The sequence below is a fragment of the Mercurialis annua genome, linkage group LG7 (genome assembly GCF_937616625.2).
Source record: "Mercurialis annua linkage group LG7, ddMerAnnu1.2, whole genome shotgun sequence".
NCBI classification, from domain to species: Eukaryota; Viridiplantae; Streptophyta; class Magnoliopsida; order Malpighiales; family Euphorbiaceae; genus Mercurialis; species Mercurialis annua.
In genome coordinates, this window is record NC_065576.1 from 1,525,820 (window position 1) to 1,544,195 (window position 18,376).

At 30.0% G+C, this 18,376-nt stretch overlaps 2 protein-coding genes across 2 annotated transcripts; both read right to left on the reverse strand.

Annotated features, from left to right (window-relative positions):
- Positions 1-930: 930 nt before the first annotated feature.
- LOC126654819 (NAC domain-containing protein 73) lies at positions 931-3,943 on the reverse strand. Its single transcript, XM_050348817.2, has 3 exons — positions 3,582-3,943; positions 2,779-2,968; positions 931-1,863 (listed from the first exon to the last, which is right to left on the reverse strand). The coding sequence occupies exons 1-3, from the start codon at positions 3,735-3,737 to the stop codon at positions 1,328-1,330; spliced, it is 882 nt and encodes a 293-aa protein (XP_050204774.1). The 5' UTR covers positions 3,738-3,943; the 3' UTR covers positions 931-1,327.
- A 4,819-nt stretch (positions 3,944-8,762) lies between these two features.
- On the reverse strand, positions 8,763-12,180 carry LOC126656317 (receptor-like protein kinase HSL1). The gene is made up of 2 exons (XM_050350856.2): positions 9,597-12,180; positions 8,763-9,341 (listed from the first exon to the last, which is right to left on the reverse strand). Exons 1-2 carry the CDS (start codon positions 12,175-12,177, stop codon positions 8,956-8,958), a joined length of 2,967 nt encoding a protein of 988 aa, XP_050206813.1. The 5' UTR covers positions 12,178-12,180; the 3' UTR covers positions 8,763-8,955.
- Positions 12,181-18,376: the final 6,196 nt, after the last annotated feature.

Here is an 18,376-nt window from a genome sequence, read left to right on the forward strand (position 1 = left end):
AAGTTAAAGTAATCTCAGCTTGATGAGTTTTAATTACTGTCAATAAATCTGTTGTTTCTTCAACAATTGCAAATAATTTTAGTTATTAGAGCTAAAAGGAATTATAGATGTAAGGTACGTATTTTGAATCCTTCAATGATCCTACATAATATTTATAATGTGTCTTTTAGTTTTTTATAATATCTTACGTGATTTTTATGGATATTACGATTGAAGACAATATTCTTTATATCTTCATCATCAGTTCCCCTTTATGGGTGTATATAAATCAGTCTACATGTTAAAAATAATATTAATTTATAAAATACAATGACTAATATTTTCTTTGTTTCTGTTTTTTTTTTGACATATATTTCTAAACGAGAGGCCTCCCAAACCATTTTTACTCTCCATTTTCAATTGGCGGAACTCCTCTACTATCGGCTATGCGTACCACAAAAATCAAATAAATAATTCGGGAAGATTGCTCCAGTATCAGGTATGCTTATTTTAAAATGTTTTTTTTATTTTTCAAAATATATGATTAGGTATAATATGTTGAGAGAATTCTTTCTGGATGACCCCTTCATCTACGTTTACAACATGTTACATTTACACTCATAAGGTACAACTTTTGTTATGTCAATGGTTATTATTGGTAAGTATTTTTCTTAATATTGTATTCTATATTTCGTGCTACCGTTTGTTTAGCAAATTATTCAAGTTTTGAATAATTTAATTTGTTAAACGAATATGTATTTGGATGGCTCTTATAATAGCCACAAAGTTCACATTGCTATATTTGTTTCAAAGAATGGCTCATTTTCTTCATGAGATGGTCATTCTTCTTTTTATTTATATATTGTTATTTTTGGAAAAAAAATTAATGTGAATTACATTATTACAACATAATCAGCAATATAAGATGAAAAAGGTGTGAGAACATGCACATGCAGGAAGTTGAAATATTGAAGGTAAGAATCATCTTTGTACAGCTTCCAAAGTTAATATTCTCAAACAATTAAATGGGTCAATTTTACATCTTCCAATCTTCCTCTCACACTGTACAAACCATGCATTTAAGCATTATACATCCAAAATATGTAAAAATAATTATTTTCAAAAACAAAAAACAAAAAAAAGGAAAAATTATATAGCCAAATGATCTTCAAATTTTTAACACTGAAGAATCTGACTCCTATCCTTTTTTCCATGTTATTCCCTTTTTGCCCCAATATACTAACAACATTACAGTATATAATATATATTTTATTTAATTTATATTTCATAATATACTTACCACCTTTTCCATGCATGCATGCAGCCTTCTCCGTCCATAATTTAGTTTTCAAGGGATAAAAGAAGATCCATCATGAACTCCAAAATGTGGGAGAGGGTTATTTGGTCTAGTAATTTGACCACCTTGATCAAAATTTATAAAAGAAGGACTATAATACTCAACAAGAGAAGAATTATTCTCATTAGAATCTTGATCATGACCATTTTGCCCTTTCAATTTTGAAGAAATTGAATCTAATTTCATGATTGAAGCACATTGTCTAGGTTGTGTTTGGTAGAATATTTTGGAGACAACAAGTTCACCATCTTTTTCTTCTTCATTATTACCAAGATGATACTGATGCATTACCCAATTGGTTTTTTCTGGTTTTTTTTGTTTGCCATAGTTTGTGTAGAGAACTAGAATTTTCTTGTATCCTTTGATTTTTGCAGTGACAAAAACTGGTCTGGTTTTGCCTGTTTTGTGCCATCTTGTCTCACCACCTTCTGTGTCTGTGTGTACTTTTCTTCTTTTTCTTGTTCCTGTTGTGTATGCTTTTGAAGGTCTATGGAAGAAATGGCGAACTAGCCCGTCTTTGCTTACTCCTGCAAGAAATTATGATTATTTACGATTACCGACATTTCATTTGTTACATTTTGATAGTTAATATTTATTTTTCAAAAACTGAGAGGTTATCCGATCAATTCAGACCAAATTCTGACAAATTGTCAATGCGCCTTGGCTAACGAATTGCCATATAGGTAAATTTGGTCCGATGAATCGGAAAGTCTCTCGTTGTTTGATAAATGAATGTTAGGTATTATGTCATTTGAAAAGCAAAAAGTGATGTAAATTTTAATTGAAAGAAGCAAATGTGTATATATTGTTATGCTATAATTGGAAAATTAATGCTTGTAAGAGTTATTATACTATGCAAAATTAGGGTTAGTTGGAGGGTTTCTTCATTTCTTGGTGATGGGTTTTCTTCTAAGATATGATCTATTGCCAAATGCAATATAAGTTTTCATGTTGCCATAAGGTTAGTTAGTTGGTGGGTTATCTTCAAGAGAGGAAGATAGATTAACTACTAGTAGTACTATGTAGCACGGAAAACAAAACATTAAAACATAGGACTCGAGAAGTTTTTGTGCAACATCCGTGTATTATCATGCTTGACGGAGACGAGCATTTTGAATTATTTTCATTTTCGTACTCTTTTAGTTTAAAACTTACAATGACCCTAATGATTGATCATATGATTACATAGGATCATATAATTAATTATAAGAATTCTTTTATGAATGAAAAATATATTAAGCCATAAGAAGTGACAAACCTCCAAGCTTCAAGAGCTTACGCACAAAAAGAGGCACAAGGCACTCTAAAGGTACGGCTCAAGGCGGGGAGAAGAAAAACAATATCGGTCATACGAATATAATACGATCCGGATTTCTAACGAAATCCAATCCGGAATAAGAAACAATATAAAATATGAATATGAATATGAATCGGATGATTACCTGGCAACTTTTGAGGATGAGTATAGCAAATTCCATTCTCTCCTTCAATGGTAGGGATAAACTCATCAATTAGAGGATGAAGTTTACGAGCATCACACTTCACCTTCCCTTCCAAATGCTCAAGCAGCTCTTGATCCGTCGGATCAAATTTTACTCCAGCTGGTAGCCCTGGCAAATCATGGATTCTTGCCTATATCCACACACACATACAATTATTACTATTTATTAATACTACTATTCCTAAAATTTATCCAAAAATTATTATTTTTTGTCTTGAAGTTTAAAATTTATTATTTTGCTTTGACTTTTAGTTATTAGATGACTGAAATCCATTATAAGAGGGTTTCAGTAAAATGTAAATAAAATATCATAGAAAAACAATAAAGTTAGAAATTTAGAAGAAAAATGATAATTTTAACTTTATAATATTCGGTTAGAAAAATTTACAGTTACTTTTATAGAATCATTTGTTACGTTTTGATAATTGAACTTTCATTCTTAGATAAACGGAAGGTTATTATAGCAATTTAGATCAAAAATATTTATATGACAATAGACATTTATATGATTATCCGACACACCTTTTACCATGTAGGCATTTCTTTAGTCTGAACTACTATAATAACCTTCCGTTAATGTAAAAATAAAAGTTCAATTATTAAAATATAAATGAAAAGATAGTAACTGTTTTATAAAAAAAATATAGTTCAGTAGTCGCAAAAACCGTAAAACCATTATAGCATCGGAAGTGATAATTATCTGAAAAATATATGAACTTAATTAATTGATAGAAAATGGAGAACCTGGTCTTGGCATTTGATTTGATGACCACATGAAGGACAGGATCTAAGCAAGCTTTCTTTGTGTTTTTGAGCAAGAAAATTTGAATTACTAATAATTTTAGCAGGAGAGCTTCTTTCAATTGTTTGAACATCACTACAATCATTGCACCAAGTCATTTCCAATTTTTGATCATAAACCCTAATTCCACAATATCAAACCCTAATTCTTTCTTTGCTTTCTCTCTCTAGAAAAACAAAAAACCATGCAAGAGAGAGAAGCAAGATTTTGAGAAGATGATAAAAGAAAAAGAAAACAAGTTTGTCTCTTCTAAAGCATGTTGGCCCTCAAAGACATTTGTTCTTAAGGCTAGGGAAGGAATTAATTAAAATCCTCTTCTTCGCTTTTTTAGTCCTTGGCATGTGACTTGAAAAATAAATAAAAAATGAGGTGGAAAATAAAGTTGGTGTTCTTAAAACTATAATATATAAACAAGAAAAGAAAAAATTATATCTATATAAATGTAACACATAAAATATATACATGCTGTCATGTGTTATATCCTTTAAATTTTGTCAGTTTAGTCTATCATCTTTTCAAGCGTTACCAGATATATTTATATGACTCATTTATAGCGTGGTTAATAATCTGACGTGAAATATACACGTATATCAGATTTATCATATTTGGCGCAATACATCGCTATGTCAGTTCCAAACGAGCCGCTGTGTATATATATTTGTCAATTCTCGAAAAACAAAATTAAACATGACTAGTAGTGAGCTATCAATATTAGTAGATAAATTCTTATTGCTTATAAAATATGATGTGTACATAATTATATTAGGGTTACTTGAATTGCAAGTTTAGTTGAGATTTGTGGTATATGCATATGTGTGAAAACTTGTAGGAGAATAAATGCAGTTTTCGGGTCTTTTTTACTCTGTCTAAAGGTAGCTTTGTGATTTTCTTGAAATTATACTTTAGAAACTAAAATATTAATTAAAAAAATTCAAAGATTTTTATCAAATTGGTCGAGTGGAGATGGGGCAATCACCACATTAGATATTTTAGAGGGAGATATTCAGGTCTAATGTCACCCTAGAGTGTATACAAAGCTACAGTTTTTAATATAAAATCATATCATATATCATATGAATTAATTTTCTGATGAATTTAGAGAAACAGAAATATATCAAGAGCCAACCATAAATTTATTTCTTCACGTAGACTTTTCATGTAGAGCAAGAAACCTCACTCTCACAGTAAATTAGATGTCTCTCTCTATGGCTATATTTAACTATTAATTATTCTTATTTTTAATTTTGAGATTTCCATTACACATGTCTGCTGGAGGTGCGAGCAATGTATTGACACTCTAATGAGCTGGTGGATCGTTTTATTATAGTACAAAATGCTATGTTAAACTCCGACCGATCTAACCGGTTCGATTGTAAAATTCGGAAATAGGCCGGTGAGTTGATTCAATAGCTCCAAATGTAGTAAGTACTATTTGATTAAGATGTAACAGATAATTGTTGTTGTTTTTTAATTCGTCAAATTTCATTCAATCGAAATTGAAACATGTGTATTTATAAGAATTTTTTTAAAAAAAAATGAATATTAAACATGGTGCTCTGATGTAGAATAAATATTGTATACTAACACATGTACTTTTTGGTTCACATATTTTTTTATGAAAAAATAAAAAAAATTATCAAGCTGTTTCGCTAATAAAATACATCCTCAATTAAAATCTTAGAAAATTGATTTTTTATATAAAAATTATAGTCATTATATTTGTAAGTAATTGTTGCTATAATTAAAATTAGTACATATTTGATTAGAAATTACTAATTTTACTATTTTATTGCAACTCATATCGATGTAAGGGTGGAGTATAGTATGAAATGGAAGTATGTATTAGTATGCATTTAGTGTGCACTACAAGTAGTTTTATATAAAAATGTAATTTTAAATAGTTTAATGAAATGTATTAGTCTGAATTTAAATGTGCACAGCAATTAGTTTTATATAAAAATGTAATTTTGAATAGTTTAATGATATTAAAGAGACAAAATTAAGAGTTTATCAAGCAATGTTTAGATAAAGTGTAACTGCATGAAAAATTTCTGAGATTATCACTTAATTATAAAATCAATATTAATTATTATTTTCTTCTCTGCATCGTGTTTCATGACCTGAGTTGTGCCATGGGAATATGTGGGACTTCCTCGACAAATATTCTTATTCTTCTTTCTGTCCTTTCTTTTCCCAATGATCGTATTCCTTTTTTTTTTTCCTAATAAATGCTAAATTAATATTTTTTATTTTCTTTTTATCAAATATAGAATCTAATTACGTTAACATTTAGTAATTAGTAGCTAGGTTTTTCAAATTTAATGGCATTAAAAAACTTGTCCTATTGAGACTCGAAATCGAAAATTTTAAAAATACATTACAAAATCGTAACTATTTAGTCTAGGTCTCATGTCTCAATGACATAAAAAAATAAGTTTGATAAAAGGATAAAATAAATGATATAATGAATGTGAGATATGAAACATAAAGTGAAAAGATAAAAGAGTGCTAATACCACTTCCATTTCCTCTTTTGAATATACTTAGTCTCAGCATCAAGGTTTCACTCTTACTCGGCATCAAGGTTTCACTCTTACAAACCAACTCTAACATGGTGCTAATCTATCGGAAACTATTTATAAATTTAAAGAAAAATGTTATTTAATTCACCATTTTATACTTTCTTCATTGTCTCTCCTTACGTGACAGCATTTAATTCGTCTAATTACCCTCCAAAAGTGTATATCTCAAAAAACAACTTTTAATGCATCCACTAGTTTGTTGCCACGCCAGGTGGGTTAAACAAGGTGGGTTAAAAAGGAGGGATATATTGCACTACTCAGAATAAACAAAAATCTTTGATTTTGTAAAAATCTAAAATTAATACTTAAATTATTAAAATTAAATTGGTAATAGTGTGCATTTGTATTGTATCGGACTCCTCCACATGGCAGCGATCCAACTAAAAATTTTATTTTTTGATAATTTGGAGAGGGGAGCGTTTGTGAGAGGAAATGAACCCACGACCTAACAGTTTGCTGCTCAGCGCTTATACCATTTAAGGTACAGCTTATTGGTCAATTGGGAAAACTACGTTTCTTTAGCCAATGCTCTTGTAGCACAGTGGTAATAGCCACAGGCATCTTGGTAAAGAAGGCTCAAGTTCGAGCCTCACTCCCCCCCCTAAATTATATATAAAAAAAAACTACGCTTCTTTGCATTTTGATTACCAGACTTTGATTCATTTTAATTTAGTTATTAATATTTTAATTTTATCTCAATACAGGTTTTTCGGTCAAAATACTGATGTGGTAGCCGAATTATTTTTCATTTATATATTTTTAAAAATTTGTCACTTGTACATAATTTTAATTTAGCGGAAACTTACTGTCAAACTATATATATACGTCTAGTATCTTGGCAAAATGAAAGTAAAATGTGACTGCCATGTATGAATTTTTTTCTATAGATCTTCGATTGGAATAAATTAAAATTTAGTAACAGAATTGAAATAAATTAAAATTTAATCATCAAATTGTGAAAAAATTAATAGTTTGAATATCTTAAAATCAATTCAAAATTAAATATTTACATTATAATTATATTATGAATGAAAAAGTTAGTAATACAATTTGTCATTAACCATAATATTCTCAAAGGATTTTTCCACGCACGTGTAAACCGATGGGCCAAAGGCCAAAACTAAGGCTAGATGTGTTTTGTTCTACTAGCCCACAAAGGATAGAAGGAACTTTAAATTTATTTTCAAAAAACTTAGAAAGTGTTATTATTGAATGAATTTCTCAAACAAACAAAAAAACCTTAAATGAAAGTAAATTCATTTATTTGTACAACTTAATGTTCATCTCAGCATTTTCTTTATATGTTTAGGAAATTAAAATGCTAAAAAAACTTAAATTAAAATAAATAAAACAGAGCAATAAATATTTTTGGGATTGTATACTTGGTCAATTTTGATCGGACATATTGTCATTTTCTTGACAAAAAGAGCAGAGCTTTTAAAGCCTTTTCTCTGCAAATAGTGTTTTGTGCAAATATGAGTGAGCAAAATATATAACCGACTAATTTAATCCATCAAATCAGTGTCTTTCAATCGGTTTAATTTTAAAATTTAATAGTCTTGATTTTTATTATCAGATTGATTTGAAATTTGAATTATTCAAATTAATTAATTTGACCAAAAATTCAATGTTTTTGTTTTCAATGTATTTTTTCAATTTTAACCGAACCGACTAAATTATAGATTTATTCGATCGGTCCATTTGCTGGTCTCAACAGTTTGTTCGTCTGTCCTCAAGTGTTGTTGGTGGAGAAACCGATAAATGATAAAGTTGATGGCGGTGGTAAGGTGATGTTGGTGATCTGCATTGGTGAAATATGGGGAAGAAGATGAGATATGAGGTTAAATGACTCCTTAATTTTTATTTAAAAATTGATATGACTTTTGAAGTTTTAAAATATAAAGGCTAATAATTTATATTTGAAAATCATTAAATTCTAATTTGAAAATAAAATGAAAAAATAGGCGAACTTTTTTTTATGTCATAATAGAGAGTGTGTTTCACGCAAGAAGGTAAGACCGAAAGAGGGGCTTTTAAATCGGTTTTGTTCTTGATCAGGTTCTCTTGAGAATTATTTTTTAATATTTTGTGCCAAGTTAAAGAGGTGAATCGATCCTTTGTTTTTTTGTTAAATTATCAAACTTGTCCTGCCATTTTGAACTTTCAGTTAGTTATTTTTACCAAATTCAGTATTTAGTGTTTTACTCGCATTTCTAGACACGATTCTAAAGCTCTAAAATGCTATATTTATAGATTAAATCATTGCCCAAGATGTTTAAACTATCAAGGAAAAAATAGATATACAAAATCGGGTTAAAAAAAGGCTAATTATAACAAATCATTACTAATTTAAATCAAAATTGCTAATTTCTACTTCACTTTTTAAAAATTAATTATTATTCGTCTAACTATAATTAAATCCAAAATTATCACATTTTATAGATCAACTACTTTTATTTTCTTGATCAAAAATATCACTTTAATTTTTAAAAATTAAATTCATTTTGAACCTTGAATTTATTGGTGAAAGCTAGTAGCCTACTAATGAAAAGATATGATTAATTTCATTAATGTCTTAATCTATACTAGTATGGTATTAATGTAGCCTAAGACAACATCCATCACATTACAATCAATAATTCCCTTTGCCCCATGAAATCAAACACTAATAGGCAAATGAAACTTCACCATCTAACTTTTAATTTATGTTTTTTCAACTAAATTAATTCCTCTAACTACACTTCATCACAAGCTTCTTCATAATAATATGGAGACAATGTCCCATCTTTTTTGCTTGATTTACTCTTCTTCTCTACATTAGCAATCTCTTGCAAGAATTTCACTACTCTTCGCATCGACGGGCGGTTTATCGGGAGCGAATTCGTGCACCTTAGACCGACATCAAGAACCCTACAAATTTCATTCTTGTAAACTGAATCAAGTTTTGAATCAATTACATGATCTACTCCTTTTTGATCCAAAGTGGTGTAAACCCACTTCACCAAGTCCTTTTCTCCAAATTGTGGATCTATTGGTAATTTGCCTGTCACCAATTCTAATATGACTACTCCAAAACTATAGATGTCACTCTTCTCATTCACCCTTAGAGTGTATGCATATTCTGCACCAAAATAACACCAACTAAGTTAATCAAATCGAGTCAAAATCGTGAGTCAATATAGTCACTAGTAGTGTGTAAAAACCGAATCAAATTAAATAACTATCAAGGACTAATAAATCTAGTTTGGTTCGGTCTTATAGAAGAATTTATTTTTCGTTTAAGTTTGATTTTTTAACAAAAGAAACATTAATTAAATGCATTTGCAGAAAAAAAAAAATGAAATGGTGAAACATATGACTAGATAAATATACATACCTGGCGCAATGTAACCACATGAACCAGCAATCATAGACATGGATTCAATCCTCTTATTAACTCCATGAACAACTTTAGCAACTCCAAAATCTGCAACTCTAGCACCAAATTCTTCATCCAACAAAATATTATTCGATTTCACATCGCGATGAACGATCGGAGGAACACAATCGTGATGCAGATAAGATAATCCCTCAGCTGCATCTAATGCAATCTTATACCTTGTTTTCCAATCCAACAATCCACTTTTGGTACTATGCAGCAAATCACCTAAGCTCCCATTTGGCATGTACTCATACACCAAAATTTTGCAGTCTCCTGTATTACAACAACACCATAATCTAACAATGTTCTTGTGCCTAATATTCCCTAACGTTTCGACTTCCGCTTCGAATTCGCCTTTGTTGGAATCGGAATCGGCATTAGCATCATCGTATTTCTTGGTCGGTCCGCGTAGTTTCTTTACTGCAACTGTCTCACCATTGCTTAGAACAACTTTATAGACTTTTCCTGAAGCTCCACTTCCGATCACATTATCTTCGTTAAGATAATTAGCAATCTCGAATTCGCTGAAATCGAGCTTATGAAAAGATCTCCATTTTAAAATAGTAACGACTTTCTTGGAATTTTTCTTGAAATTCCTGAATTTGAAGTAGAACCAACCAACTCCAGCAATGAAAACTAATCCGGAAAATGTAAAAATTAATATAAGAATCCACGAATAGCTCAGCTGTTTCGCGCCGCGATCTCGAGGGCAAAGACCGTCCAAGTCATTGCATAAACCCGGATTTCCGACAAAACTGTTCTTGTACATATCCTTGGCAAAAAGAGGAGGAATGTCCCCAGAAAGTAGATTGTTTGACAGGTTTAACATATTCAGCTTCAGTTTCTGCAATTCAAGCGGGATTTTCCCGGAAAATCGATTCCCGGAAAGATCAAGATAATTAAGAACCGGAAAATCTCCAATTTCAGCTGGGATTTCACCTGATAACTTATTATTTGCCAAATTAAGCTCGTTTAAACTCTGCAAACCTTGAATTCCTGATGGGAATCCACCGGATAACTCATTATTATCAAGAACAAGCCTATTTAACAAATTCAATTTCACAAAATTATCCGGAATCGAACCATTAAACATATTATTACTAGCAGAAAACTCAATCAAATTTCCAAGAACACCAATCTCTCCAGGAATTTTCCCGGAAAATTTATTGTTTGAGAGTAATAAAACAGAAAGATTCTGAGCAGAGGAAATTTTATTTGAAACATACCCTGATAAAGAATTATCAATAAGATCAATCAAATACACTCCTGGAAGGCCCCAAAACTCGACAGGAACTGCGCCAGAAAGCTGATTATTCCGTAACCGAGCTCGGCCTAGACTGTAACATTTTCCGAGATTATCAGGAATTTTTCCGGAAAATGAATTGTGTATCAGAATAAGATCTTGTAATTCCCCTTTTGCACATAAAGTCTTCGGTATTCCACCGGAAAAGTTATTATACGACACATCGAATGACTTCAAAGGCGAGTTTAAACCGAGTTGACTCGGTAACTCACCGGTAAGTTTGTTGTTAAACAGCTTGAGTTCATATAAATTTGGCGACTTTGATATACTCTCTGGTAATTTACCTTCAAGTCTATTCTCAAACAAGTTCAACGATTCGAGTTCTAACTCGCACAAATCATTCGGAATCGACCCGGCTAACTGATTCATTGAAACATCAATTCTTCTCAGAGTTGTCAAATTTGAAAATCCAACTGATAAAGAACCTGACAAAGAGTTATTAAACAGTTCAATCTGAACTATACTTTTGAACTCAGAGAACGAACTCGGGATTGACCCAGTAAGCCAATTATCAGACAAGTCCAAATTCTCCAACCGAGTTAGTCTACTCAAAACTGGTGGAATTGGGCCAAAGAGTCTACAATCAGCAAGCCAAAGTTCTTTAAGATTGGTTAAATTAGCTAGCTGAGTTGGAATTTGACTCGGTTGAAACGGGTTATAAGCAAGTATAAGATGCTGAAGTGTAGATATATTACTGAGCTGACTCGGTATAGTTCCGTTAAGAAAATTACCCGCTAGCAAAAGAATCTCAAGATTCTTGAATTCACCGAATTTAACGGGAATTTCACCGGTTAAATTATTTGCCGCCAAATTCAAGAACTTGAGATTTTTCAACTCGGATAACGACTCAGGGATAGTCCCAACTAAAAGATTCTGACTCAGGTCTAAAGATTCAAGATTTTGACAGTCGGAAATTTGGGCCGGCAGAGAACCGCTGATTGAATTGTTGAACAGAAAAATTGACGTTAAATTCGGGAGGCGGCAAAGAAAGGTGGGGAAAGAACCGGCGAGTTGTGAGTTGGAAAGGTCGACGGAGATGACTCGGTGAGTTGACGGGTCGCATTGGATACCATACCAGTCGCATGGAGTGGAGTCACGATTGTCCCAAGAAGTGAGTTGGTGAGTTGGGTCGGTTAGAGCGAGTTTGACTCGTTGGAGAAATAGGCCTTCTTGGTTTAGAGAGTGTGGAGTGGAGGGGAATGAAAGAATGAGAAGTGAAATAAAGAGTAACATTTTTTAATTGAAATTTGGAGATTTTGATTTGTTTTTGGTGTGTTTATATTTATATAGGCAAAAAAAAAAGTTTTTTTTTTTAATCAAAAGCTAAAATATAGGCAAATAATTGAAGTTAAGAATCCCTCAAAAAAAAAAATTGAAGTTAAGAAAAATGAGATTTTTGAAGATGAAGACATGAAGATTTTGGATGGTTCGGATGAGTTTTGATTGAGATTTGGAAAATTAAGCAGTCAATGGGAGTGAGTAAGAGTAAGTGAAAGTGAGAATTTATTGAGAATGACTTTGATTTATGCATGGATTGGATCCTGTTAGTTACTGAAGTTCTAGTTATAATAGAATTTGTTTAGTTCAATGGAATTTAGAAGTCATAAAAGTATTTATTCATCATATCGTCGGTGTACTAATAATGTTTATATCATTATTCAATTTTTAATATAAATAACTAATGGCTTAAATGTATTAAAAATCATCAATTTTCGCGTGTTTTGCATATTTAACATAAATTTTTAATGTTGGCAAAAAAGTATTCGAACTTTCCAATTTTTGCAATTTAGATCACATTTGCGTTTCTTTTGAAAAACGGTGCCGTTTTACATCCAAAACGATGCCGGTGTCTTAATTGCAAAAATTGAAAAGTTCGTGTATTTTTTTGCCGAAATTAAAAGTTTTTGTTAAATATGTAAAACATGCGAAAGTTGGTGATTTTTGGCATATTTAGACCATAATTAATTAGATTATATCATCAATATCATTTTAATAATATAATAAAATATTATGATTGATGCACCCAAATTTGTATAAGCATTTATTGATAGGTACGGAATTCATTTTTAATTGTTAATAAATAAATAAAATAGCAATTTCAAGACGTCTATAAGTTAATAATAGGATTAATTGCATAAAAAATCACGACCTTTATATGAAATTTTATTTTAATCACAAATTTTAAAAGTTGGCATTTAAAGACACGACCTTTCATTTTGTTCAAATCTATCACCAAAGTAAAATTCGGTTTATTTTTTCTGACGAAAAACTATTAATCCTACATACTCTAGTCGAAAAATAATAGTATTTGGTGTCGATTTATATTTTGGATCTTTAATTAATGGTTTAATGAAGAACTTAGTAAAAAAAAACACTAAAATGATAGATTTGAAAAAAAAATGAAAGGTCATGGTTTTATATGGAAACTTTTAAATATCGTGATTAAATAAAATTTCGTATAAAGGTCATGATTTTTTATGAAATTAACCATTAATAATACTATGCAGCTGTTTGCAATTTAAAACTAAAGCTTTATTTTTGTAAAAAAAAAGTCTATCTAATTCCAACATAAAAAGCGTAAATGCAAACTGTATTTATACATACAATTGTTTAAAATTTAATGTTGGAGTTTTACCTTCCATAAACAATGAATTCTATTAAAGTAGATATCAGTATGAACCGTAAAAAAATTAAATATATCATTTTATATTGAATTCCATCTTGAACACCTCTTGTCTCCTTAAAAGAAATTGTATGTGTTAGGGTTAAACTAAATAATATGTATTCTGAGTAATATTTAATATTTGAGACTAACTTTTTCTATTTAGTTTTTGAGATCAATTAAGCTAAACAAATGAAATGATGCTTGAAATGTAAGCACAAGAGTCAACCTCCAAAAGACAATTGAAAATCAATCTTTTACTTTTCTTTGTCATTATTTCTTGGAAAATGATTTGATTTGTTAATAGTAGGACCATTAATTTTTGATAATGAGCTTCAAACTTCAAACACGTTGAAAAAAATAGGTATGTGTCGGGACCTTTCTTTTTGGCATAATCTATCGATTTATATGTACATGTCCCATTAGCTTGTTTGGAATTTAAGATAAAAAAAATCTTGAACTGAGTTTGCTTTTGTTTTTCAGATTTGCGATTCAATTAATCTCTAAAAACATTAAACCGTACTCGTATATGAACTCGTTCAAAGTTTCAAGCCATTATTTAACTACCGCAAGAAATCTATACGAATTGAGTGAGAATTAATTTAGATGTGAAAGACTTAAAGAGAGAGTATCATAATTGAAATGTTGGTCCAAATTGAGCGTAACGTATGGGATAATACATTCATGATGCCCAAAATGGTAATCATATAACCGTGGGCCGGACACCACATCAAACCCAAAACCCTATGATAATAGATTAGGCAGTCCATTCTACTTATATATTCCACATTCTACTCATATCTTTCCAATGTGAGATTTTCATCACACATAATATTCAACATGAAACCCGTATAGAAAACCTAATGAACCCTATACTAAATAGGTATCATACTATTCGGATTGATTGTTTGCATTATTGAAATATACTCCCGCCTAAACAGGGATTAAGAAATTAATACTGATTCATCAAAAAAAAAATTAATACTGGTGACTCTTGACATGAGCAATTATTGTTAATTTTCTTATTTTATCTCATGTAATTGTAAATTATGTTACAGTTAAGAGTAAAAATTTGGTATGAACTTCTTAGGCATAACTTAAAAGTTAAAGTAAAATGAAATATATATTTTCTTAAACAGGACAAAAAAGGTACACTAATTATAAAATATATATATATATATAACTATAATAGATTATCCAATAAATTACATATCATGATTATTTACGTGGTTAATGGATTGGATACGTGGTAAAGTCGGATATTCAACAATTCGCCCACCATATAAACAATTTATAGGAACAGAGTCGGACTGCTTCGAGCTGCTGGAAAATTACTTTTAAAATATTATTTCATTTTTATCTTTATTTATCATTTTAGATCGTTGTATAAAAATAATCATGATTCATTCAATAATGAAATTTGGACAAAGTAATATTTATTTTTAAAAAACAAAATAGCCGTCAAAACACCCTAAATTAATATAATATATAAAACTTCTACCAAAAATGAATAATTCAACAATCATAATTTTCTAACCCTGTAATATTAATTGTAATGATGGTATAATAAAATATTAAAAGAGTGGAATTTATAAAAAAAAAAAAGTTGATTACATAATTTTAAATAATTTTCACATACTTATAAATACTACTATAAAAATAATATTGATTAAAAGTTAATAAATGTTATAATAAAAAAATAGCTTTAGTATTTTAATAGTTTATAACATATTAAAGGGTCGTCCTTGCACTTGTTATTCAAGGTTAAATAATTTATTTTCGGTCATTTGATCAATTAAGAATAATACTCTTTATTTTTAGATCAATGAAATAATAAACTCTATATTTAAATTAATTAAGAATAAAATTAAGTCATTTAGACTTCTGATTTTTTTTGTATTTTATAATTTTTTTCTTAATAACCTAAAAATAGAGAATAGTGTCCTTAATTAATCAAAATAATTGAAAATAAATTATTTAACCTTGAATCATAAATTGAAAGATCGAATTGATACTTTGCTCGCTTATTAAATATTTTAAATGTATTTCAAGTTCATTTTTTATATTTTTATGACAGTGAAAAATTGAAAGATTTTGCACAATTAATTATCTTTCTACAATGGACAGCAATTTTTTTTATTTTAAAAAAAGAGGTGGGAGTATCTTTTGCAATAAAAGAAATTGAAGGGGTAACAAATTAATTGAATAAATTGCCAACTCCCAAAATGAAATAATAAAAGGGAGGTAAGGGTGTACATCAAAATGCAACTAAAAAGTTGAACATTTGGCATAATTTCTTCACCTAAATTGTTTGATCAAAGGCCCCAGTTCTGTGTTTTCTTCACCAATTAAATATGCTGACCCTACATTAATAACTTATTCATTTATTTTGGATTTTCTGAAAATGTAATCTCATTATATTCTCTATCCCATTTTATTTAGTAAAATAATCATTTTAAATACTATCAGTTTAATATTCTGTACTCGCTATTACTTCCACTACTGATTCAGATCGAGCTGAGTAGGATTTAAAATATAATTTTTTAATAAAACGGGAGGAGTTAAACATTATTACTATGTCAAAAAATATAAAAAAAAAATTGCGTTATAATTATGAAATTATCTTAAATATTATTTAGACCATTTTCTTTTTAAAAAAATGAAGTCAAGTCTTCCAAGTCATTCTAATTAGAGTAATATATAGAAACCAAATACAATAATAATAAGACAAGTGGCATGTAATGACATATTGTTGAGTGATATTTAGGATTATGCTGTTGTTTATGAATTTTAATTATTTTCTATAGAATTAGGATTGTATTGAGCATATGAACTTTTGTGCCGCAAAATGTTTAAAGAATACACTGTTTTACTTGAGATGTATTTTTAAAGTAATGTCAATTTAATGATCAGTACTAGTAAATAATGGATCTTTTTTTTTTGATCAATGAGAGAGGCCAAGGCCAAAGACTAGGAAGGTCTACACATTCTAGGAATAGAAACACCAATGATATCTTCCGAAATAATCTGATAGATGCCTGAAAAGGTTTCCGAGTAAGTCATCAACCCTATAGAGTGGGTAAAACCATAGTTAGCCATCCAATCGGTACATCGATTACCTTCTCTATACGTATGACGAATGAGAACGATCCAATTTCTAGCCAAGAGGTTACGAACTGCATTGAAAAGGCTGGAATTGCCATTGATACCATTGTCTTTACTCGCCAGCGAGTCCACCGCAACTTTGCTATCCATCTCTAAAATCACCTTTCTGTATCCTTCATTCCACGCAATATTTAAACCGTCAACCGCACCCCATAGCTCAGCTTGAAGCACATTGCATCTGCCGATATACCTGCTATAACCGAAAGCCCATCTACCATTGTTATCCCTCGCAATTCCTCCAGCAGCTGCATTATTCATAGGAGCATGAACAGCTCCATCCGTGTTTAGCTTGATCCAGGAAGGCGGAGGAGGGTTCCAACCAATGAAAACAGCGGTCTTAGGCAAGATACCAGGTTGGGAGAGTTGTAAGAATCTCTTCGCCTGAACAATATATGATACCATCGATCGAATAGAATGCATGATTTCTTCCGAGCTCCTCCTTTCACTTTTGAAAATGAAGTCGTTGCGGTGAGTCCAAATAATGGATCTTTTGTTTACATTGTAGAAAGGAAAACAGTAAACTCTCATAGTAATGGTGCAAAAGCTTTTAAAAAAAATCATAAGAAATTCTAAAAATTTGAAAAGTACAAAAGTTGAAACTTGTAGATGAAAATTTAAGGGAGAAGATAAAAAAAAATCTTGATTTTTTTTTAAAAGTACAGATCAATCTTTTTATTTTTTAGGTTTAATTAAGCTCTCGTGTTTTTAAAATTAAAAAACATTAAAATCGAAATAATAAACCCTTTTAGTTTACTTTTAGGACTCTTAACCTCTCAAATTTTCGATAAATATTTTAAACATTAAAATTATTTTTGAATTTGTTTCTTATATGATTATGAGAGACATGTCCGTCATTAAAGAGTATTTCCAATGGTGTTGGATGAAAGGAGTTATTTGTTCTATTTGAAAACAAAGAGGGCGTACTTATATCTAAAAAAATAAAAGGATTGACCTGTACTTTTGTAAAAATTATAAGGATTTTTTTGTATCTTTTACCTGAACTATAGTTTAATAATTTTTAATACATTCATGCGTGTAAGAGATCATATTGAATAATTAATATCTTTCAAAATTTAAGTTATTAGGTGATATTTAAACTATAATTTTTGTTAATTGAAATGCGTAAAGATAAGTTCTTAAAAGAAATTACTATGGAACTCCAAAACCCTAGCCGTCTCTCTCTTTGAGAAACCTCTCAAACCCTAGTAAGTTTTCTTCTTTTTGTCATTTGGGAGGTGGTTTTTGGCCATTCTTGGCCTAAAATCACCTCCCTAATCTCTCATATTCAGTCTTTTTATCTTTCTCCATAGTTATTGTCTTTAATTTTGAATAAAATTTCTTTTTTGGCCATTTATGGTCTAGATCTAGAAATTATTTTCTATTCTAGTATCTTAATTTCATTAGATCTGATCTAATCGAAATTAAGAGTAGTTTTTTTTCATCGTTAGAGATGAAATTGTTTTTTGCGATGCAAGCGACTTGGATCCTAAAACAATTAGAGTCACCATCTTACGACGGATTTCACCAAATATCGGTATGTTTTGCGTCAATATCGATGATGTCTTTAATGTTCAAAAGAAGAGATATGTCACAGAAAATGTGATT

Coding starts and splice junctions, on each gene's coding strand:
- LOC126654819 (XM_050348817.2), bottom strand. CDS start 3,737: ATGACTTGGTGCAATGATTGTAGTGATGTTCAAACAATTGAAAGAAGC. Junction 2,969..3,581: donor AAATCAAATGCCAAGACCAG/GTTCTCCATTTT, acceptor GTGTGGATATAG/GCAAGAATCCATGATTTGCC. Junction 1,864..2,778: donor TCATCCTCAAAAGTTGCCAG/GTAATCATCCGA, acceptor AATTTCTTGCAG/GAGTAAGCAAAGACGGGCTA.
- LOC126656317 (XM_050350856.2), bottom strand. CDS start 12,177: ATGTTACTCTTTATTTCACTTCTCATTCTTTCATTCCCCTCCACTCCA. Junction 9,342..9,596: donor ATGTGGTTACATTGCGCCAG/GTATGTATATTT, acceptor ATTTTGGTGCAG/AATATGCATACACTCTAAGG.